General features: G+C 39.4%; 1 protein-coding gene across 1 annotated transcript in view; it reads left to right on the top strand.

Moving 5' to 3' along the window:
- Nucleotides 1–25,554, top strand: part of LOC122802354 (ankyrin and armadillo repeat-containing protein-like) — a 1,115,117-nt gene that overhangs the window by 640,435 nt on the left and 449,128 nt on the right. Inside the window, exon 12 of the mRNA XM_044071991.1 lies at nt 11,633–11,838. Coding sequence (XP_043927926.1) covers nt 11,633–11,838 — 206 coding nt within the window. The remainder of the gene's footprint in view (nt 1–11,632; nt 11,839–25,554) is intronic.

The raw sequence follows: 25,554 nt of genomic DNA, 5'->3' as shown, positions 1-25,554 counted from the left end.
GGAACATCTTAATTCAGCATGTAAGGGGCAACTTTACTTCCATAGATTCATTTGATACTTCAGAGGAGTTGCTTCCCCCTTGTCTTTTAGCCTTATTGGGCAGTCAATTTAGTGGATAGGCGTTTTAAAGTTCAGACGTAACTAAACCCCCAAAAAAAGCTTGTGGAATCAAAAATACAATATGGTGTTCAACGTTTCTACACCACTAAACAATAGGTGTTCATACACAGTCTGAAATTAAATGCCATTGAGCACTACCAAATAATCATTTCTTCTTCAAAATGTTGTCATGTAAAATGAGTGTGGTACACGCACCATTATTTGTAGGCTGCCCGATACTGAGTTCATTTGGTTTTAGTAGGTGTGTCTGCTCTAACCTTATTGTCAATGAAAACCTGAGGAGAAAGCACCATAAATATTAGTACATACAATGAATATTTAATATGTGCTGAGCAAATAACAAGTTACCTTAGCAAACCACATTAGTCTGTATAAGATGTAAATGCATACAAAGGCCCTCCACCAGTAATTATAACAACATCTCACAATGAACCTAAAAGTATTTTTTTCTGACAGACCCTCAATCCACCAACCTTGGTTGGTTATATGCACGCAATTAAATGGCAGTATGCAAACTCATAGTTTTTGCTGATCTACATTTTTCAACGTGAAATACAAGTTTTGTGACTTTTCTGTGTGTGTATATTTATTGATGTATTTCTCCTGTGACTCTTTCAGCCCAAGCTTGGCTTTTGAGGTGAATAGAGCCTACAAATTTAGACACTAAAACAAGTTCTGCTGGAAGGTCCATTGTCTTTAAGAATTTTTGGACTAGTAAAAGTGGTCCTGGGTGACAGGTCATGACAGTCGCAGATGACATTTTGGCTGTATGACACTGATAGACCCCCTGCAGTGGAGTTCATTTCGATAGTAGCCGATTAAGACATTAGGTTTTCCCTCAAATGAACAGTAAGTAACCCCTAGTAAATCGGATATGGCAGATTAAAGATGAAAGGGACCCATTTGATAAGGAAATTTTTTCATTTCCACTCAGAGCCTCCCCAACCCCCCAAAAGATACAAAACCACAAATCATTCACCCACTCGTGAAACCTGTCCTGATGGCCCCATATAAACAGTAGTTATGTTCATTTAATGTTTAGGGTTTAAATCTTAAGACAGGCACTCCAGTATTCCTTTTAAGGTATCTAGTCATATTATCCCAACAGTTCGCCATTAAATATATTTTCCAGTAGGGTGGTTCCTTCGTTGTGTGCTCTCTTATTGCTACCCAGTTTGTAGAATACCTAGAGTGTGTGAAGAGTATATTAACATCTTAGGAAAAGAGGTTCAAGACCCATGATCTCCTACTGAGCTTCATCCTGTTGCAAGGATTTTGATTCTGGTAATCTCTAGTCACAAGCGCTGACTAATATAACTCTCGACTGGTATTAAGTTTGCAGAATGTCCCTGACTTTGTGACATACTTTTGCCCCTCACGCACTCGCCAAATCACTATAATAACTTAATTACCTCTGAAGTGTACAGATTTTCACAGACTGTCCTGATTTTTTGCCTCATATTTTTGGTCTGTTCCTCATTAAATATGTGATTTTTCTGAACTTCTTTGGCAAATCAGTGAGCTTTGAATTCACTAAATAATGACAGTCGTTTGAGTTTCAGACTTTGTATACTTCAGAAAGTATGTGGTAAACAAGATTCTAGCAACTTTCTACGTTTATAAGATAAGTATTTAAAATTTGTCCTTATTTTTGAGGCTTTGCCCCCACCCCCCATTATTTTTGGGTTTGTCCAGATTTTTTGTATCAGTACATTGAGAGCTATATAGCCAGTCAATAACGCCATGCATCAGTTTCATATTTCTTATTCTTAAGAAAATGCATGTCGATATAAAATCTGGTGTTTTATTAACTATGTAAATGAATTAAGTTAATATTTAAAAAAATTGTAGGTTATTTGTCTCACATTATTTTTCAGCATGTCATTGATTTTTGAGGAAAAAGTTGAGAGCTTTGGACCTGGTGACTGAGCAAATTACTTGTAACTATGTGCTAACATACATACATATTGTGCTGTTTGTTTTTTATGGCTATAGCCTAAACACAACTTCTTCTCATTGTGAAGAATAGTTCCTTTGTACAAAATGGTACTCATACTGTCCCTGACTTTGACTGCAACTTGAGCATAACAATGAGTGCAAAGTAAGTGGTTTAGGGCAGTGACCTCCCCTTTTGTTTTCTGTCCCTATTTTCTGTTTTCTGTTTAGCACTGTCCTAATCTATACAAAAGTTTAGATAAACCTTGATACTTTATCCTAATGTTGCGACTGCTGACCTGAGGTGCTTTGTAATTGCAGGTGTGAAAGATTTTTTTGCGCAAAGTGAACAAGACTTAGAGAGAATGTTTATGAATCAGACTCCATTCAAGGGCCCTGCAACTCACAATACTGTCTAAAATTGTCCACTTCAGTATTGCTCTCTTTAACTGATTACAGTCGACATTAATATTATTAATAATAAATGGACCATTTAAGAATCCTGGTTGCTCCTCAAGTAGCCTCTTAAACATGCTTTAACAGAGACCCAGACGAAAGCTGAACTCTCCAATTCCACCTAAATCAGGCAGAACTAAAACATGCATGCTGATAACATACTAGGAAATAGAAAATGGGTTGGGGTAGCCCTTCTGGTAAAAATTGAGAGCAAACTACACAACAGTGAAACTGGGAGGTCAGATACAGCAAATAAATGGCCCCAAACTGGTTTGCGATCAAAATAATTTGGGTAATCACACTATTAAGCATATTGAAGCTATTTACATTCCCTCACCTCACTCTTGTCAATCTTAATAACAAGCAGTACAATGACAAACATATTCCCACATTGTAGCAAACAAAATGCTATATTTTGGGGGAATTTAAGGTTAATGCCCCCCAGCCCTTATGCTTGGCAATTAACCAAGCTGCTTGCTAATATTAGGCTCATGCAAATAGTCAGAGATGTAACTAAATCTCTGCATCATCAATGAGTAGCTACTTAATTTTGGTTCAAATAAGCCTTTTACAATACTATACTAACATACAAGCCAACTCAATTCACTAAGCAACTCTATCATTCAAAATATTCAAACTATCTCGCAGAATTAATGTAGGTTGACTATTCCCTGAATCCAAAGAAACAGAACTGGAGAACCTATTGCAAAGTATTAATTAGTATTTGGTCATTTAATTAAAGTGCAGTTCAGTGTCATATATCTGTTGCCGGCCATGCAATTACAAAACGGTTTTGTTCCACAGATGAAGTCTCTCCACCTAAACACACATGAAATGAAATCAAATCAGCAAAAGCTTTTCAGATGCATGCGTTTGCATTAACTAATGATAGGACACACAATACTGCAGCTGCGTGAAGAGTCAGTAACTTTGAAAGAAATTATTAATTTAATTTAAGGGAATAGGACCATTCCGAATGCATTTTACACAAGCAATGTTTTGTGCCAAGAGGGATAGAACTTTGAAATGCTATTAACAATTTTACATTGACACACGTTTCAGACAAAATAATTTTAACTGAAATATTAGATCAGCCAATCATGGGTACTACCGTAGGCCAATCGCAAAGTGAACTGAAGGGCTCACACTAAAGGGTGAACTTAACTTCCCGCTTTTAAATTCTGAGGAGGAGATTAAGCACCGAAGGCATGCAAAGCGAAGACACTTTACTTCCAAGTAACTGAACCTAAACCACTAAGCAAGGGACATTTGAAATTAATCTGTTCTCCAATATTCTACTCCTCATCCAGAATAAATAACAGAAACTTGAGCTGAACAACTTGATCTAGCTATGGCTAAACCTTTCTTTTCTACTCCTAACATATGGCACATGATACCCTGACAAAGTGGGACTTACAATCAATAAAATTGAGTAATACATTAATTGGGGTTCTTTGGTACAACCAAAAATTAAAAAAAAAAAAAAAAGAAAAATATACCTCAGTCTCACAAACTTGTAGTTTGGTGCTGGAGTTCAGAACTCTGCACAGTCACTGACTTTGAATAGAATCCGCAAGTAATTCTTACAATACGATGCTCTGAAGTTTTTACCAAAACGCGTCTAACTCAACTACAATAGCGATATATTTGGAGGAGTTGAGGAGATTATAAAATCACCTGACTCTGCAACCTCCAATCGCTTCTCCGATGTATTTCAGTTAGGCACGATTTTTGACAACATTGATTGGTTGTGAGGAAGGGAATGCAAACTGAAAAAAATGTATGGTATCGTATGGTAGTACTGTGCATGATAATTTTCATGGAAATGCAAAAAACAGGCAAAGACAAACTGTAAAACCAAAAACCAAGGGCAGGAACCACGAGGCAGCACCAGTTAGAAAAAAGTTTAGTCCGATTAAGCGCTTTTCGTTTGTCAACATGTACAAACTTATTCAGATAAAAGACACCACAAACAAATAGATTAAATAGTCAATCAATTGATTCTCAATTAGTCAATTATGCCTCTTAAAAAATAGGAACCCATGAAGAACATCAGAAGCATTGTAAACACTGAGTACTTTTAAAACCAGTGTATAATGCTGCTAAATTCACATAAGTCAAATGTAAAAATTTCTTCATACAACGAAAACAAGGATAACAAATAAAAAGAACTATTTGTGATAATAGGAACTATTAAAAATGAACTTAATAAAAATTAAACTATTAGCTTCATATAAAACACTGCAACTTCTAGGTGCTTATGAAACAACTAGGTAATTTTATCTAGTAAGACTCTTAAGCTTAAGGACGCTACTAATTGAGCATCTTTCATTCAAGCCTGGCACACTGTATGCGTTTAATCTAATCTGCCATTTCAACTCCAGTGCTTCTAACTTTAAAGGGGTTGGACCACCTCTAGGGTTCTGGAACACTTGGTCAATAATAAGAAATTTAAACGTGTGATCGAGATATAGTGAAATGTGTTTAGCTAGTGCGTTCTCAAGCTTCTGTTTTCTAATCGCATAAATGTGTTTGTAAATACGGTAACGTAAACACCTCTCAGTTTTGCCTACGTAGTAGGCTGGGCAAGACTGACACTGAGCTAAATAAATCACCATTCTGGAATTACAGTTCACACTAACCCTCAAAGTATACTGGTAGTCAAGAATTTTGAATCTATTAGATTCAATAACATACTGACAGTAACTACAGGCTTGACATTTGTACATACCAGGTGTCCTAACTTGTCCTGTCAGGTGGTGTTCCAAAAAAGCTTTGAGATTCTTAGCTTTCTTATATACCACCACGGGCTGGTCACACAATTTCCAGTAAACATCTTTTGTTTAAATACAGACAAAAGGTATTGTTGATACTTTAGCATATGAAATTGACAGTTCAAAGCTCTAATAGACAATGTAGCAGAAGTATAAACTTTTTTACCCCATTTTTCCAAAGCCCTGGACTCTCGGTCAGAGGGAATAGGATGTTTAGCAGAGGCTGCCATAACACCCTTAGGGCTCTGAGAAATTGTTCCCAGATCAGGTGAAAGATTCTTAAAAAGAAACTTGTGAGAATCTGGAACCTTATAATACCTATCTGGTTTGACCGGAGTAGGGGGGAAAAGAATCAGGAGAGAGGGAAGCTTCTGAAAAAACATCATCTATAATGTCCAATACAGGAGGTATAGCAAGAGGCTTATGCTGAGGGAGAAGAAGAAAATCCCTAAGCCTTTTCTTGGTTTCAGAGAATTCCTGCCCTTCCCAGTGAAAATGCTCCCTCATATCATGCAAAGTTTAACCAAAAGAATAATCCTCAGGAGGAGTGGCTGAAGGAAAGGAATCTTCAGCATCATAATCCTCATAAGGAGGAAAGGAACAATCGTGCTCAAGGGAAGAAGCAGAAGAAACAGAAGTTTGGTCTGAAGAATCATAATCAGACTGTAATGTAGGCTTTTTGTCAGGAGGGGGATGAGAACCCCTGATCATAGATAACAAATCTTCAGCCATCCTAAGCATCTGCCTTTGAGGCCTAGGACCCTGATCAAAAGGCGTCTGTGCTTGCCATTTCTTTTTAGCTGGAGCCGTAGTCATTGTCTTAGAATGCAAAACTGAATCCATATTGACATGAAGCTGTGAAGGCCTGAAAACTCCCTCAGAAACCGGTACCTGCCTACCGGCTCCGGACCCAACTGAGGGAGTAGTATCCGAAGTTCCATTCCCTGGCAATACTGAAGGCCCCATCAGCTCCACACCAGACTTGGTACAAGCAGTTGGTTCAAAAGAGGCGGATGACAAGGGTTGCAAAGGCACCTCACTGATGACCGACGAACCAGCAACTGGCAATAACTGAGTAATATCCTCTGCTTTGGACCTCGGAGGCCTGTCTTTATCTTTGGGCCTCTTACACACACCAGAAGCCGGAAAAGAATCCGAAGACATATTATAATTAAACCTTTTAACAAAATAGTAGAAGGCAAAGTTGTACCTATGCCTAATAGTACGCTGATTAAATCTAGCACAAAACCCACAATTAGCAACGTCGTGGTCAGGCCCCAGGCAGGGAATACAATAAGAGTGAAAATCCCTATGAGGTATTTGTTTCCCCACGAGAAATACAATTATTAACTTCTTCTGACATCTAACTGGAGCAAGAAAAAGACCTCCCCAATGGGGTACTTATCTTAAAAAAAAAAAAACGAAAAATCCTGGAAGTAAATCCAAAAACAGACAGGAGTAGGCCGACCGGCATCAGTGAACTGCTCAGGGCACCGTGCGGCAAGAAAGACTGGGGTAATGGCATCGGCTGAGGTTGTTATACTTCCTGGGGCATTGACGTCAGGATAAAAGCAACCTCAGCTGATGCCCAATCCAGACTTTGGGATTCTGGCCGATCAAGGGCTGCTGCTGGCAGGAAGAACCCTACAGTCATGACTGCAACAGTAAACCACGAAGGACATCAGACTTCCCATCCAATAGTCGGTCCTTCTTCCAACCACAAAAAGAAAAAAATAAGCAAACTGCCTTTGTACTACTGTACGCTAGCCATTTGCCGCAGCTGCAGGTGAGTGACTCTGCTGTGGCAATTTCTTCTATCTAAATGACTCATCTTTTACCCCAGATTCCTCTGATGTAGTACTTACAGCTATTATAGACTACACCAGAGGGATCTGGTGTAGTACCTACAGATATTATGGACTGCAGGTTAGCTACATCCTTTGCAGCTGTTTTAGTTCCCTCAGTGGGCAAGAGAGAGACACTGTTGTCAGTTATAGGAGAGGGAACATGGAAGGTTTCCCTGCTGTGTCAGAATGCTGTACCCATCCCTGGGGAAGCTGCTGCTGCCATTAGTAACACAGTCAGACCCATTTTCCTGTCAAAAAGAAACAGAAAACCAAGCATGTATCTACTTCTCCTCAATTTTCTTTGGATAGGAGTAGTTTACTGGTTCTGGCTCAGGGTTTAATTCAGCCTATTGATCCTTCTTCTAAAGTAGTTTCTGGTTAAAGAAAGAAGGATTCCTCTTTTCCTGAAGAGATTCAAGATTTTGAATCTAAAAGGATTCCTCTTTTCCTGAAGAGATTCAAGATTTTGAATCTAAATAGGAACATATACAGTTGTTTCTCAGATTTCTAATTCAGGCTCAAAGGGGAGTTCAGTTTCTGATTTCCCCTGTGGAGGGGGGTCTCTTGTACTGTTTTGAGGAGGTCTACATGTCTGCATTCTCAGAACCTCCCAGATGATGTTAAAAATGAGATATTAAATTCTCCCTATGATGCAGATTTATTGTTTGACCCCTCCATTGCAGAGGTGATCAAAAAGTGTGATGAAAGGGGCAAGCTGATCCAAAAATCTCTAAGATTTTTCAGCCCACCTTTCCAAACTTTTGAAAGGATTTTCTATCTCCTCATCCAATTTTGGCAAAAAAAAAAAAGAATAAACAGTCTCAACAAAATACAGGTAAACAAATATTTAAAAAAAATGGCAGGGAGTTCCAAAAAGAAGTTTCGAACCTCCCAAAACCAAGGATAGTCAGACAAGTCTGAATGACTATTCAAGACACCCTATGACTCCATCCCACCCTGGCCCCTTTTTTCTTCCAGAAAGTCTGAATTTCCATTTTTCTCTTTGGCAGAAGATTGTTTCAGACAAATGGGTTCTGAAAATCATACATCATGGTTACAAATGGTAGTGGGAGGAAATTCCTCCCTTCCAGCAGTTCTTCATCACATGCTGTCCCAAGGAGTGATAGACCCAGTTACTTCTTCCCAGGTGAGGAAGGGTTTTTATTCAAGGATGTTCCTAGTGCCAAAGAATTAAATTGCTTGGAGACTAGTTTTGGATCTTTCTTTCCTAAAACTGTTTGCAATAGTGCCCAAAATCAAAATGATGTCACTTTGCAACCTGTTACCTTTTCTTCCTGTTTCATGTTTCCTGGCAACACTAGACTTTATTTATTTATTTATTTATTATTTTACATTTGTTGACTGGGAAATTCTGACAAAATACATGTCCATTTTCAGTGGAGGCCATGGGAGAAAAGCTCCATCTCACATATGAATAACATTGTGCAGTATATCTTGGTATAGAATGTTAACTAGATAACATACAAAATATTGTAATAAAAGCTCCAGTCATACAGATAATAAACAGGGTAGTCATAACTTCATATATAATACATAGGTAACAGATAATAACAATTCTAATAGGCATTAAAAGACTAACAAGGTTATAGGGAATTAGGAAAGACGTTTATCATAACATGTTTCTTAAGGTTTTGTGTGTCTGTATCACATTATTAGTTCTGTGCCTTACCCTTTGGAATATCCACTGCACCAACAGTATTCACAAAGTGTCTAGCTACAGTTATAGCTCTTTATAGGCTATAGGGTATCCACATTTTTCCATATTTAGACCACTTGTTTATCTTTGCAGAGTCTTTTTCAAAATGTCAGGAATCTCTCTCTTGAGTAAGAGATCTCTTACACAGGCTGGGATTCCAAGAGAACATCCAAAAGCCTTTCCTGACTACTTCACAAAGGATTGTGTTCCTGGGATGTCATCTAGACCCTTCAGTTAAAGGAGCTTTTCTTCTGCAGGAAAAAAAAATAGATCTTTATCTAGCTCTATTACTAAGGTTTTCCACTCAGACTTTGGTCACTGCAAGGGATTACCTCAGGATTTTGAGTCACATGGCATCTATGATTCTCATGATACCCCTGTCAAGACTTCACTGGCCCTTTAGAGAATACTTTTATACATCTTGAGAGTACTTATGCTTGTTTTAGTGACATTGTGGTCACTCATGAAAGCCTTGCTGCTTTGATCACACTCTATCATTTGTATTAGTATTAATTTTACAGAGTACAATTGGGTACCCTTTGTAAAAGCCTTAGGGTAGCTGACTGTTGGCAGCATGATTACCTCTTAGTCTGGGCAGAAAGGGGCACACTAGAAAATCTGGGCCAGCTTTTCCCAGGTGTGTTTGTGTGTGTGTGAAACTCAAATATCCAAGTGTGTGTGTGTGTGTGTGTGTGTGTGTGTGTGTGTCAGCCACTGGGTATTGACACACAGCTTCAAACTGATCCATGTGGAGTTTTGTGTGGATCTGGAGAGAGAAGGACAGTCTAGCCCCAGGTCTGCAGCATGCTCCCTGTTTGCTTTTAAGGGAAATTGTGCTTGGTGCAGGAAGCTGCATCTGAAAATACTCTGTGAATCCATATTTGCTCTTAGTGACCTTCCCTCACCAGAGTCAGTGCTGAGGATTGAGTCTCCTTGATTGCTAGCCAGGAATAGGGACCCATCACAAAGGCTATTACCTTTTGTTATACTCACCATAACAAAAATATTCCAGGCAGTGTCAAAGCCCACTGTACCAAGGCACTGGCTTCATCTTTAGCTTTTTTGGAAAGAGTTGGATTCTAGAAGTATCCTAAGAAGGTGCTACTTGGTCCTCTGTACATACTTTTACAAAGCACTATAAGCTTGATTCATTCTCTAGGTCCAGATCAAGCTTTGCTAGGACCATTCTCCAGGGACTCTTCTCCTTTCACCATTAAAATGTAGTTAGCTAATATGATCTACACATATAGTTAAAGCTACTGTAGTGTTGATCAGTATGATAAACATTGTACAGTTGTGTAAGTTAAACTTACCATAGCAATGATCACTGCTGCATTAGCCACTCACTCCATTCATTCCCCTTATTTTTGATGTGTTTTTATGCCAGGGTATTACATTTTTTTTGTTCCTGTCATTTTCCTTTCAGGGGGTCAGCCTCCATCTCTCTCCTGGTAGGAGAGCTCTGAAGGGCTTTTCCCAAACTTGTTTTTAGTCAGCCCAGCTTGAGCTGCCTGATAATTTGGGCTCATGGAAGATGGCCAGCTGTTATATCATTGGCTGGATATAACCCTTTTAGCTAAGGCTACTGTAGCAGTGATCATTCAAACATCTACTGTTATGCTAAGTTTAGATTACACAACTCTACTTTCATAACCAAGAAAAGCAGACTAATGCACATTGGTAGAATGAATTATTAAAAGTCTGTTACTTGGCATGTGGTGATTGATGTTAAATAAGATTACTGAGGAGCCAGACTTGTGAATTATCATCACACTAAGGATAAATTATTATCTCTATGCAGGAGTTGTGACTGAGGCTAACAAGAAGATCATATGTGCAAATGGGTGTGGTATTTTTGAAAGCAGCATTTATTCTGCCATTCTGCAGAAGACTGGTGAAATTGGAAAATACTCTCACATTTGCAGGTTGTAAACCAAGAAATGTTAGTCCGACTAGTGTGCTTATTTTGTTACTTTCAGTCCATTAATCTTTGTAGTTAAGTAACTGGTAAGGATCCCAGCAACTCCATACTGCAACTCTGACATTATAATACTGTAGTAGGATTCTGCTAGAGTTGACTGTCTCCTGGTCTCCTCAGGTCATATAGTATCAAAACAAGAACCTCAATTATACAGCTTACTAATACATGTATAACAGAAAAATCTTCAACTGCTCATAAAGGAAACAAGTAAATGAGCAGTTTTTTTTTTTAAGAAGTGGGAAGTCCCCCCCCCGCAACATACACCCACACACACACACACACACACACACACACACACACACACACACACACACACACACACGCACACACACGCACACACACACACACCCATCCTAACAGGCAAAAATCAAAGTATTTTGGTATGCCCAAGGTATTGCATTCTTGGAATTAAAATATAGTAGTAGGAGGGTTGGGACACAGCCCCCACATGAGGCTTACTGCCTAACTAGAGAAATGAATGTCAGCTTTAAGGATTTTTGGTCCTGGTATAATATGTAATGCAGATTTTTATATTTGAAAAAGCTGTGATTATCGATATGAAAGCAGTTCTAATCTATTATTAAGAGTTACAAGCTCTGTGTGAATTTAAGAGATACACAACTATGAAATAAGTCCAATTATTTTGTTTGAAAAAAAGTGCAATGCAGAGTTTGCAACTAATTTTTGTCTGATTATATTTCTTAAAACATAAGTGTTGTTCAAGGGCAAGGCTAATGTAACTTTAACTAGATACTGTTGAGCTGATTCTTATGATATAGCAGTTTTCTTGTTGGCATTTCAGCTGTCAGACACCACTACTGCTTGCTGCCACATCTGGGGCACTTGATTCCATCCAGTATTTTATGTCTGTTGGTGCTAACTGGAGGAAAACAGATGGCAATGGAAACAATATGGTAACCTTAGCAACTCTGAATATCCACTCTGAAATTCTCAAGTACCTTATAGAACTACATCTCCCAGAACTACCAGTATGGAACCTACTAGTAGGTAAGAATTTATAAGTACTTCTTTTACGTGTTTTTTTTTTTTTTTTTTTGAACAGTCTGTGAATCTGTGTAGAATTTAATAACTACTAAGATAAGAAATTGTTGTGAATTAACTTTTGGCAGAGTGATATGTAATTTACAGGTATATGCTTACATAAGAGGGAATTATTTGTCTTTTCAAGCATGTCAAGAACAAAGCTCTTACCTGTTTCTTAATTCTGAAGCACAAAATTATGACAGCAGAATTAAATGTGTCACAAATTATATCTGCCCTGGTACATTTCTCTTATATTCCAAGTCCCTTTTATTACTAAAGTATAGTTTTTTTCCCTTCCTCATCAGCCTTAGCCCATGTACCACTCTTTCTACACAGAGCATTTGCTGTCAGACTGATAATTCATTTATATATTAAATTTCAGTCTGTAGAACTGCTCTTAAATCTTGTTCTAACACGCAGTTATGCTTATTTGTCTTTTAAATACAATGCCATGATATTAAACTGTTATGCCTTATTTGAGTGATTAGGCACCTTTACAAATGGGCTCTGAGCTGAAGTATTACAAATTCAAAATTTACATTGATAGATATATGGATGGATGGATGGACGAAGAATGATTAGAAAGACGGACGGATGAATGGATGAAAGGATGGATAGATGTGTATACATGGATGAATAGATGGATAAACCAGCATACATATAAACAGACATTTATTTGGACTAGACACATTTAAAAATTCAGCAAAATACATTCCCAAGATCACTACAGTTTTCTAGACCTTGAAGAACTACTGTACTGAATGCTTTTTCTAACATTTTGTCTCCTCAGGACAAAAGAAAAAAAAACACTGTCTGACAGTTAGACTGTCCAAATTTTCTAACTTTTGGATGTAGACAAGTAATTCCAAATACTTGTCACAATTTATCATTTCAGTCAAAAATGTTTTAACAGGCCCAAGTTGCTTACACATACCTAGCAACCAGAAATTAAGACCCTAATTGCCAGAAAATAAGACACCTCACTTCTAGCTATCCCTCATTGTCTCAAGAAGTATTTTCTCAACAGTTGTCCAAGTGCTGAACCTCTGTTTAAGTCCCAGACAATTGGTAATAATTTAGTATCTGTTATAGGCGGTATTCGTAGAGAGCCATACAGCAGGGCCATAGTTGTAGAGAACCACACAGCAGGACCATATTCATAGAAAGCCATGCAACAGGACCATAGTCGTAGAGAACCACGCAGCAGGACCATATTCATAGAGAGCCACGCAGCAGGGCCATATTCATAAAGAGCCATGCAACAGACCCTTTCGCACTTCTCAGATAAGCTAAGTTGTGCTGCTCAACAATCATATAGTTCAGAGTCAGGCATAGCCTCTATGATGCTGAATCATTTTAATTAGTATCTTGTGTGGGTAAGAACCCCTCACCTAGTTTAAACATCTGTTTAGGTGGGTACCTTAAGAGCTTGTTCAGGTATGTAGTGCAGACATATTCAAACAAACACACATATGCACACACACACACACACACACACACACACACACACACACACACACACACACACACACACACACACATACACTCTCACACCCCTCACTTAAGCAGTTTAAACATCTGTTTAGGTGGGTACCCTAAGAGCTTGTTCAGGTATGTAGTGCAGACATATTCAAACAAACACACACACACACACACACACACACACACACACACACACACACACACACACACACACACACACACACACACACACACTCACACTCTGGTATACACATGCTCATTGAACAGCACTACTTACCAGGACAGCCAGTATCGTCATGCCAAAGTAGAATGCAGCTCTGCAGTACTCCACTTCACCTTACACAGATTCCTATGTTAGGACCAATAGGTATAACACAGATTCTCATGTTAGGACCAATAGGAATAACACAGATTCTCATGTTAGGACCAATAGGTATAACACAGATTCTCATGTTAGGACCAATAGGTATAACACAGATTCTTGTTTTAGGACCAGTAGATATAACACAGATTCTCGTGTTAGGACCAATAGGTATACACAGATTCTCTTGTTAGGACCAGTAGGTATAACACAGATTCTCATGTTTGGACCAATAGGTATAACACGGATTCTCATGTTAGGACCAATGAGTATAACACAGATTCTCATGTTAGGACCAATAGGTATAACACAGATTCTCATGTTAGGACCAATAGGTATAACAGATTCTCATGTTAGTAACAGTAGGTATAACACAAATTCTCGTGTTAGGACCAATAAGTATAACACAGATTTTCGTGTTAGGACCAATAGATATAACACAGATTATCGTGTTAGGGCCAATAGGCATAACGCAGATTCTCGTGTTAGGACCAATATGTATAACACAGATTCTCGTGTTAGGACCAATAGGAATAAAACAGATTCTAATGTTAAGACCAGTAGATATAACATAGATTCTCATGTTAGGACCAATAGGTATAACACAGATTCTTGTGTTAGGACCAATAGATATAACACAGATTCTCGTGTTAGGACCAATAGATATTACACAGATTCTCTTGTTAGGACCAGTAGGTATAACACAGATTCTCATGTTAGGACCAATAGGTATAACATGGATTCTCGTGTTAGGACCAATAGGTATAACACAGATTCTCATGTTAGGACCAATAGGTATAATACAGATTCTCGTGTTAGGACCTATAGATATAACACAGATTCTCCTCTTAGGAACAGTAGGTATAACACACATTCTTGTGTTAGGACCAGTAGGTATAACACAGATTCTCATGTTAGTACCAATAGGTATAACACAGATTCTCATGTTAGGATCAATATGTGTAACACAGATTCTCGTGTTAGGACCAATAGGTATACACAGATTCTCGTGTTAGGACCAATAGGAATAACACATATTCTCATGTTAGGACCAATAGGTATAACACAGATTCTCGTGTTAGGACCAATAGGTATAACACAGATTCTCGTGTTAGGACCAATAGGTATAACAGATTCTCATGTTAGAACCAATAGGTATAACACAGATTCTTGTGTTAGGACCAATAGGTATAACACAGATTCTTGTGTTAGGACCAATAGGTATAACACATATTCGCTTGTTAGGACCAATAGGTGTAACTCAGATTCTTGTGTTAGGACCAGTAGGTATAATGTGTAAATTTAGATGAACCATGGAAGCACAGCTTGTAAAAGCAAAAAGCTTTTTGGTTACAATATCAGTAAAGCAGCTTAGCATTAAGCACGATAGCTGCAAAAAAGAGAATAAAAATCTAGGTGCCCATCAAAAAGTTTGAAAATTTCAGTGTTCTCTCAGTATTGAGAAATGCAGACTTCCTTTCAGGTCATCTATTTCCTCTTTCTTTTACTTTTCTCTGCACACCCAATGTTTTCAGAAAAGCTATGGTTCACTATTCTTTCAAATAATCAGACAAAAACAGTAAACATTCAGTTTCTGTAGACAAGAGTGATTTATTGGGCTTAGTTCAGGGTTTTGTTCAGGTTCTTGACCCTTCCTGTATGGCTGTTTCTGATAAAAGATAAAGGGATTCATCATTTTCTAAATAGATTCAAGAGAATGAACCTCAAAATGAATGTGAAGGGATGGATTCTATTTTGTCTCCCCAGATTTCTGATACAGATTCTGAGAAGTGTGTGACATTGGCTAGTCACTTTGAAGAATTCTCTTACTCTGACACTATTTCCAGAATGAATCATTTGTGTCAGTGGGAATATAGTGATATTCCATATGATTTATTAAAACTGGAATTTTCATAACCTACTCCAATTCCTCCAATTCTTTCAACACTAAAGGATGTTTTTGTCACATCCTGAAACTTGTCTGACAGATATCCTGCTGCCCCCAAGAAAGTAGATCGATTGTATAAAGTTTTTCAATCTTATTCATTTTTATAAACTGATCACAGGTCAGACCCAGCAGCTAATGCTTCAGTGAAGTCAGCTAGTGCTAAACATCTGTTTAATATTAATTTAATTTAATATTAATGTTTAAAAACACAACTCATGCTCTTTTATCCCTCCAAAGCTATTGATCTCACTTCCCCTTTCAAAATGATTGCCTCTGACAACACCCATATTACACCAGTTGCACACTCCAAACTATTAGGTGTTAGCATCAACCAACATATGAAATTTGATAAACATGTTGCTCTAACCATATCTAAGGTACACAAAAACCTAGGCACACTCTACAGATGTAAGACTTACCTGACCTCCAATAGTAAAACTACCATAGCAAGAACCCACTTACTTTCCACATTACTATATGCCTCTCCCATTTTAGTTAACCTAAATAAATCTGACCTAAATAAGCTATCCACTTGTTACAACAAGATAACTAAATTTGTTACTGACTCTTCCTATAGATCCCACCATTGCCTAGCCCTTCACAAACTCTCCTGGATGGAATTACCTAACCAACCTTCCCTTAACCAACTTACCTTAGCTCATCAACTTCTCTACCAGCCTGGCAAAACCCCAGCCCATTATGACCTAATCAATCATTATAATAACAGTCGTCAGCTAAGATCCACCAATAAGGGTCTGGTAGAGGTAACACAAAGCAAATCTAATTTAGGAGACTCCCTATATTCCTGTACCATTGCAAAAATACGGAACTCCCTCCCACTGGAAGTTAGGTCACAAACAGACAAACATAGTTTCAAAAATCAGTTAAAATCCTACTTCACCAAGTCCTGGATATGTACATGTTCCAACCCAGGTAAACTCTTTTATAATCCACCAAGCCTCTTTATGTATAATTAAACTCAGCATAGCTTGCTGTTATGTTTTCCAATGTGGTGAAATTATATTTACAAAATTGTGTAGTTTTCTTATCTCTCTACTTTGTTAAATTGTTAGCCTGTTTTTTTTAAACAGCTGTATGCTCTCTTTCAACTAACATTTTGTATGTTTAAGCATCTCTTGATTGTCTAATTACTATGGAGTTGGTCTCCCCGCGCCTCTGCTGAAAACGGGCAATCTTGCCCAGTCTGACTTACCCGGTAAACAAATGTAAAATAAAATAAATAAATAAATAAATATCAATCCTCTTTCTGATAAGGATGGGAAAGCTTTGTCACATTTTGAAAAAGTGTTTTCTTCTACAACACTTCTTAGAATTCTCAGCTTTCAAGCTCATATGCTGAAGTTTATTCTTGCCTCCTTTGACAACATAAGGAATATTATCGTGCCTGTTTCCTCTTCTGAGCAGAAATCTGCTTTGTGTAATTTGATTGCTTCTGTGTCTCAAAATGGCTACTCAGTGTTTGAAATGTGCTTATGATTTTGTTGATGCCACTTCCAAAGCTGCTGCCACTGGAACTGTTATGAAGAATTTGCTTGGTTGCGCTCTCAAAACCTGGTTCAAGGCTCCTGAGAGCACCCCAGCACTACCAGGTTATACCTCATATCATGTTTTCCGGCCCCAAAACTTGGACCGAACCACAAAAGGAGGGGGAGTATCCAAAGATACCCACACCTCCAGGTTAGTGGCAATGCACGAAGCATCGGAGACCATCCAGGTGCAACTAACCATAGGCAAAACTGCCCTACAGTTTGTAGCATGCTACAGACCACCCTCTCAAACTCAGGAACCCCACTCAGCCTTCCTGAAGACACTGGAGAGTATGAATGTCTCTCCAAATACAATCATATCGGGAGACTTCAACTACCCAAACATAGACTGGGAACATTACTCAAGCCCAAACACCCTACCCCAAAGGTTCCTAGAATTCATAAACTCAAATGCGATGGAACAACTAGTCACCACTCCCACAAGAGGAGAAAATATACTAGACCTGATCATCACAAACATGGGGTCACAATGCTCCACACCGGAAGTATACCCCACATTGGTGAGATCAGACCATAAATTAATCTCACTGGAAATCCACATCCCACCCCCACCCCCTGCACAAAAGACCACAGTAAAGAATTTCTCAAAAGCCGACTTCACACTTCTTAAGACTGAAGTGGTATCCTTCAAGGCCCCTGGGCCAGTGGAAACCACAGCCCACACCGCTGAATCCTTTATAAACGCCTTCTATGGAGACCTTCAAGAATGCATGGATCATGCAATCCCTAATAAAACCAAGACCCATTCCCCCAAAGGCAGGCGTCCTGTCTGGTGGACCCCAGCCATTAACAAACTTTACAACAGGAGGAGGAAGCCACTACATGACAGAGTAAAATCCCTAAAAGGGAAGGCATCTCTGATCAGTACTAGCAAAAAATTACGTTCACTCATAAAATCATCCAAGGCATACTTTGAGAGAAAAATCGCAAAAGACACAAAAGACAATCACAAGGATTTCTTTAGCTATGTTAGAAACCTGGGTGGAAACTCCCAGATATGCTCAGAGTTAGTCTAAAATGACACAAAATACACTGAACCCACAGACATTGCCAACATTCTGGCAGACAGGTTCAGTGCAAATTTCTCCGCCCCCTCGTCCCCAAAAGGAGAAATATCTATCCCAGCAGAGTGTAGCCTCCCTAACATCTCAGATGCCCAGGTGAGAGCCGCCCTCTCCAAAGCTAAAAACATAGCATCAATGGGACCGGACGGTGTCCCAGGCTGCGTGCTACATGAACTCCAAGAGGAACTAAACCCGCACATAAGGCTGCTGTTTAATCTTAGCCTTACTACAGGATACGTACCCAAAGAATGGCGTACAGCAACAGTGGTCCCACTCCACAAAGGAGGTGCTTCTACGGACCTTGGAAATTACCGTCCCATAAGCTTGACGAGCCTGGTCTGCAAAGCTATGGAAAGGATCATTATGGAACTCATAAACAAAGACATTGGGGACCTACAGACATTGGACCCTACCCAGTTCGGCTTTGTGAAGGGCAGGTCCTGCCTTTTGAACCTGGTCAACTTTTTTGAAACAGTCACTAAGGCCATTGATGAGGGTAAGGCAGTTCACACAGCCTACCTTGACCTTGCAAAAGCCTTTGACACAATACCCCACTCGGGCATCATAGACAAGCTCACCAGCTTAAATGTAAACCCGTATGTCACAAGATGGGTTGCAAACTGGCTCAAGGACAGAACCCACAAGGTCAGAATTGCTGGAGCCATGTCAGACTCTAAGCCAGTCACAAGCAGTGTCCCACAGGGCTCAGTCCTGGGACCTCTCTTGTTCGGCATTTATTTTTCCGAGGTGCAAGCAAACATTGGAGGATTGTGGCTGATAAAGTTTGCAGATGACTGCAAACTGGGCGCCATAATTGATACTCCAGCGGACACAAGCATCCTTCAGAAAGGCCTCATAGAAATGGATAATTGGTGCCAGAGCCATGGCCTTAAACTGAATGCCAAGAAATGTATAGTCATACCCTTTGGGAAAAACAAGGTACCCACAAATTACCACATAGGTGGTAATCCATTATGTATGGAGGAGGTAATCAGGGACCTAGGGACCCAAGTTGACAGTAACTTCTCATTTGACACTCACATTGCCAAGGTGGTTAGGAAGACCTTCTATATTGCCCACCTTATCATGAAGGGATTCACATCTAGATCAAGAAAGGTCATTGTGCCCCTGTACTCTTCTCTTATCAGGCCCATGATTGAGTACAATGCCCCATTCGGGATGCATCTTACCCGACACCTGCAGCAGTTAGAAAGACCCCAAAAGTTCCTCACCAAGAGGATAAAGGGTCTCAAACATATGCCATATGCTGCCCGGCTGAAGAAACTCCAGCTCTATTCAGTCGCATACCGCCTACTCAGAGGCGATCTATGCCTGACGTACAAGGCCAGGTCCAATCCCAAATTAATGGACATGCTCCACCTCAGAAAATCCAAATCCATCAGAGCCACGAGAGCGAGAGATTTGAACCTCAACACAGAAATAAATAGGACGTGCTGGAGAGACAGATTCATAACCCAGAGGCTCCCTACACTCTGGAACAGAATCCCAGTCCATGTTAGGCAGAGCCCCTCACTGACTCTCTTCAAGAGAAATCTTGACGAGTGGATGGGAGATCGTAGGTTTACCCCAGGGGTCATCTCTGTGTCACTACTAGACAGAGGCACAATAAACTAAACCCTAAATGGGCTTAGTATTCTCATCCCAAGGGGTGGCGAAAGCCACACACACTCTGGCTAGGCTTATAAATGCCCTAGGGCAGATAGCCTAGTATGAACCTATGAACCTAAAACCTTCCAGAAGATGTCAATTTTTTTTAAATTCTCCCTTAGAAAATTAGTTTTGGACTATCTGCTGCAGAGATCCTTAAAAAGTATGATGAAAGAAGTAAACTGATTTAAGGGATCTCTCAGATTTTCTTCATTTTCCAAGTTTGCCAAGAGATTTAATGCTACCCTTATCACTTGCTTTAAAAAGCAAAATAAACAGACCCAGAAAACTTCTAATAACAAAGGTTTAAAAAGCAATCATAGGGAGTGTTCTTCAGAACTGTCCAGATTTTCACAAACTGTTCAGATCTTTGCCTCATATTGTTGGTTCCTCATAAAATTTGTATTTTTCTGGCAAATTACTGAGGATTGAAGTCACTACATAATGACATACATTTGAGTTTCAGACTTCATATCATTCAGAAAATGCATGCTAATATAAAGCTTGTTATTCTAGCAACTTTCTAACTTTATAAGAACAATATTTAAAATCTATCCCTATTCTTGGGCCTTTGCATCCCCCCCCCCAATTATTTTAGGTTTGGTCTAGATGTTTTGTGCTAAGAGGTTAATAGGTAAGGTAGGGAGGTTCCAAAAAGAAAACAGGATCCGTCTCCCAGAACAAAGGACAGTCTAATAGGCTGAATGGCTATCTATAAGATTCCCATCCCACCTATCACCCTACCAAACCTTAAATTCTTCCAGAAAGCCTGAACCTTCATTTCTCTCTTTGGCAAAAGATAGTTTCAGGCAGATGGGTTCTGAGAGTAATCCATCAATGTTACAGATGGCAGTGAGAGTTTCTCTCTCCTTTTCAAGTGATTTCCCCTCAACTACCAGACCAGACTCTTCTTTTCCCTCCTGTCATTCAGCATATGCTCTTTTAGGGAGTAATAAAACATGTTGTACCTCCTCAGTTAGGAGATTGTTTTTTTCATGAATGTTTCTGGTGCGAATTGTTTTTTTTTTTTTTTCATGAATGGTTCTGGTGCCAAAGAAAGAAGATTCTTGGAGACTAGTTCTAGATCTTTCATTTTTGAACCTATTTGTGAAAGTGCCCAAGTTCAAAATGGTATCGCTTCACAACTTGTTACCACTTATTCCCCATATGAGTTTTTTTGTGACTTTATAATTAAAAGACACATACCATCACTTTCCTAATCTAGATTTTAGATGTTTCTTAAGTTTTCTGTGTCTGGATCACATTATGAGTTCTCTGCATTACCCGCTGGTCTATCCATTACTCAAAGAATAGTCATTATGTGTAGTTCCTGTGATAACCTACTTCAGATCAAAATGTATTTCTTATTTAGACAACTTTCTTATCTTTACAGTCTTTTTCAAAGTGTCAGGAATCTCTAACCTAGGTATTAGATCTCCTACACAGACTGGGATTCTCATAGAAAAGACAGCAGTATTGTATGACTCCTTCTGACAGGATTTTCTTGGGGTATCAGTTCAAAGATCTTTTCACCACAGAAAAAAGTAGATCTGTGTCTAGATATTTTTCTGAGTTTTTCCACTCACACTACTCTCTCAACTATGGAAGTTTTTAGGATTCAAGGTTTCACACCTTTTATGATTTTCATGATACCTCTTGCAAGACTCTACATGAGAAACATTATGTGGTGCCTACAAACCGTATGGTCCCAACATCTCCTGACATTCTAGATTCCAGTTTTTTGGGGGGGTTTGAAAAGGGTTTTTTTTTCTGGTGGAGACACATTTGTCAGAATCAAGGTCTTCTATTCAGTGGCGTACTTAGCATATTTGACACCAGAAGCTGAAAATTTTTTACCCCTCCACCCGAGCAGAGATTTTTTTTTTACACCCCCCTCTTCTACAACAGTTGTTTTCAGTACTAATCAAGAAATGAAACAAGATAATGGCCATAAAATAAAACAGTGAAAATTTTCTTTTTATTGAACTTTGTATATATAATCATGTCAGCAAAATAAATGAAAAAAATTACAATAAATGGAAGCAAAAAAAATGCACATTATTGTATTCTCGAAAAAGGAAAAACATAACTCCTACAAACTGATTTGTAACAGTATAAAACACAATTTCTGTTTCTGAGCCTTAACTTCTCCAAAATCAATAATTTTGTCAAAAATGTATCTTCTTTGCATAGTCATGCTGAGTGGACAGTATAGGCAGATTTGTCAATGTATCTTCACTCATAGTTGATCGAAGAGCACCTTTAATTAATTTTAATTTCGAAACAGACTTTCAGAGTATTAAGGAACATGTGCTGAATACTTAGCCCTAGTCCTTGACCATACCACTCAACTGTACAGATTTTTGCAGAATGTCCAGATTTTCACCTCATAAAATGTGTGGATTTCTGGCAAATCAGTGAGGACGGAATTTATTAAATAATGACATACATTTGTCTTTCCGACTTCATTTCCTTCAGAAAATTTACACTAATACAAATCCTCTTATTCTAGCAACTCAGTAAGTTTAAACTTTATAAGAGCAATATTTAAAACGTCCCTATTTTTGGGCCTTTGACCCATTATTTTAGATTGTGTCCAAATTTCTTGTGCTAAGAGGTTGAGAAGTATAACCCCCTGACACTGCTTTCATGTGAGACAGAGACATATGTTACTTTTTTCAGTGACCAAGAAATACTAATAATATAAATTTGGAGGGTGTAGGAAGCTCACCCCCACATTGGGCCTGCACCGTCCATAAAAAAACTCTTACATTTCAGTGAGCCTGATCATCCGGGTTTAATGTTCTGTGAGTCGTAGTTGATGAATTTACTATATCTTTGTTTTAGAAAGAAATCATGAAGAATATACATTAAAATTATGCTTGGCTTTGCTGCATTGTTGCCTATCAAGCAGCACAGCTGCATTTTTTGTTTTCTTTCTCTAAATGTCCTGGCGATTCCTTCACTAGTTTGTCCATCTATGCACAAGTATCTCACGTTAAAATGAAACATCTCCCCAGTGATTCCTTCAGCATTTTGTCCTTGCATGCACAAGCACCAAAATGAAACATTTCCCCTAACAACCCCTTCAGCAGTTTGTCCATGTATGCACAGGCACTAAAATGGCACCAAAATGAATAATTTCCCCTAGAGAGCACTTCAGCAGTTTGTCCATGTATGTACAAGCACAAGAATGAAACATTTCCACCAAAGATCCACTCAGCAGTTTGTCCCTGTATGCATAAGCACCAGAGGGAAACATTTCCTCCCAAAGATCCCTCTAGCAGTTTGTCCATGTGTGCACAATCACTCATATGGCACTATAGTGAAACATGTCCCCAATGAGCCCTTCAGCAGTCATTTTCAATTATGTACAAGCACCAGAATGAATAATTTCCCACAACAACCCCTTCAGTAGTCCATCCAAACATGCACAAGCACCAGAAAGAACCATTTCCCTAATGACCCTGTCAGCAGTCCATCCATATATGCACAGGCATTAAAATGAATCATTTTCCCCATCAACCCCTCCAGTAGTCTGTCCATGTATGCACAAGCACCAGAAAGAATCATTTCCCCAATGACCCTGTCAGCAGTCCATCCGTGTATGCACAAGCATCAAAATGAATCATTTCCACCATCACCCCCCCTCTAATAGTCTGTCCATGTATGCACAAGCACCAAATGACATGAAAATGGAACATTTCTCAAAATGGTGTCTGTCATGTTACACATGCTTGTGTATTTGTTGTTCAGCTAGGTAATTGCCTTTTTTGTATTTTGTCCTAGCTGTTTTCCTGTAGCCTAGCTCTGTTAGCTAACTCCTCTCTTCTCCCCCATTTTCTTCAGTTGTGTGTTAGACTCCATTGCAGCTATATGTCTATTGCTGGAGTGTCAAAGCATCATTATTTGACCTATTCGGAATGATTTCTTGTATTAAGATCTGCACAGTTTAGAAATTAAACTATTTAACAGTCTCCACAGGTGTCATTTTGATTGAGTTACTGTCTGCTAACACTGTCTGTGGAGGTGAATAAACTTCTCAAAACATCGTGCTACAGATTAGGAGATTACACTTGCTATGCACAGCCAGGGGAGGTAGAACAGTGTCCTACTTACTCCAGAGTGCTGTTTAGTTCTGCTGCTCAGCCTCTGTCTCTCTCTCTTTAATCTCCAAACTCTGGATCCCACCCAGTTTGGGTTTGTGAAAGGCAGATCATGCCTCCTGAACCTGATTGACTTCTTTGAGGCAGTCACCAAAGCCGTAGATGAGGGTAAGGTGGTTCACACAGCCTATCTTGACCTCGCCAAGGCTTTTGACACCATCCCCCATTCTGGAATTATAGCTAAACTCACTAAACTAGGTATAAATCCCTACACCACAAGATGGGTTGCCAACTGGCTCACTGACAGAACCCATACTGTAAAAGTTGCAGACTCCAAATCTGACCACAAAGCAGTGACAAGTAGACTTCCACAGGGTTCCGTCCTGGGACCTCTCCTGTTTGGTATCTACTTCTCTGAAGTACAGGCTAACACAGAAGGCCTCTGGCTAACAAAGTTTGCAGATGACTGCAAACTAGGAGCCATAGTCAAGTCCCCAAATGATGTGGACATCCTACAGAAGGGCCTCGCTGAGACAGATGCCTGGTGTCAGAGCCATGGCCTCAAGCTTTAATGCCAAAAAGTGCAATGTCATCCCCTTTGGTAAAAACTCTGTACCCATGAAGTACCACATAGGCAGCAATCTACTTAACACCAAATGTGTGATAAGAGACCTTGGGATCCAGGTGGACAGTAGTCTCTCCTTTGATAGTCACATCACCACAGTAGTCAGGAAGTCCTTCTACATGCCACACCTCATCATAAAAGGGTTCCCATCCAGGAATAAAAGAGGTCATTGTTCCCCTCTACTCGACACTCATTAGATGCATTATAGAGCACAACGCCCCTTTTGGAATGTACCTCACAAGACATCTGCAGCAGCTGGAAAGGCCACAGAAGTACCTCACAAAGAGGATTACTGGCTTCAAACAAATGCCCTACACTGACCGCCTCAAAAAACTCCAGCTTTACTCCGTAGCATATCGCCTACTCCAAGGTGATCTCTGCCTAACATATAAAGCTATGTTAAACCCAGAGCTGTTGGACATGCTAGTTACACCTAAAGAAATCCCAATCCCTCCGAGCTACATGCTCTAGGGACCTAAACCTTGTCACCACAATAAACAGCACATGCTGGAGGGATAGAATCCTGTCCCAGAGAATTCTCATACTCTGGAACAGGCTACCCATCTATGTCAAGCAAAGTTCTTCATTAGCACTCTTCAAGAAAAATCTTGATGAGTGGATGGGAAATAGGAAATACACCCCGGGGATCACTTCTGTGTCTCTGCTCGACAGTGGCACAGGAAAATAACTTTCTTGGGTGGCGTAAGCCAGGGAACCTTGTTGGCTAGGCTTACGTAGGCCCTTGGGCCCATAGCTTAGTACCTACCTATGAACCGTGGCACCACCCTTTCTACCTGCCTCACAGCCAATCACAATTCTTTTGGGGTGGTGCCCAAGCAAAAAGACATAGGCAGGGGC

This window comes from Protopterus annectens, chromosome 5.part0 (assembly GCF_019279795.1).
Source record: "Protopterus annectens isolate FY-2018-M chromosome 5.part0, PAN1.0, whole genome shotgun sequence".
NCBI lineage: Eukaryota > Metazoa > Chordata > Ceratodontiformes > Protopteridae > Protopterus > Protopterus annectens.
Note: the sequence above shows the minus strand (reverse complement) of the source record. Positions and strands in the feature narration are given on the sequence as shown.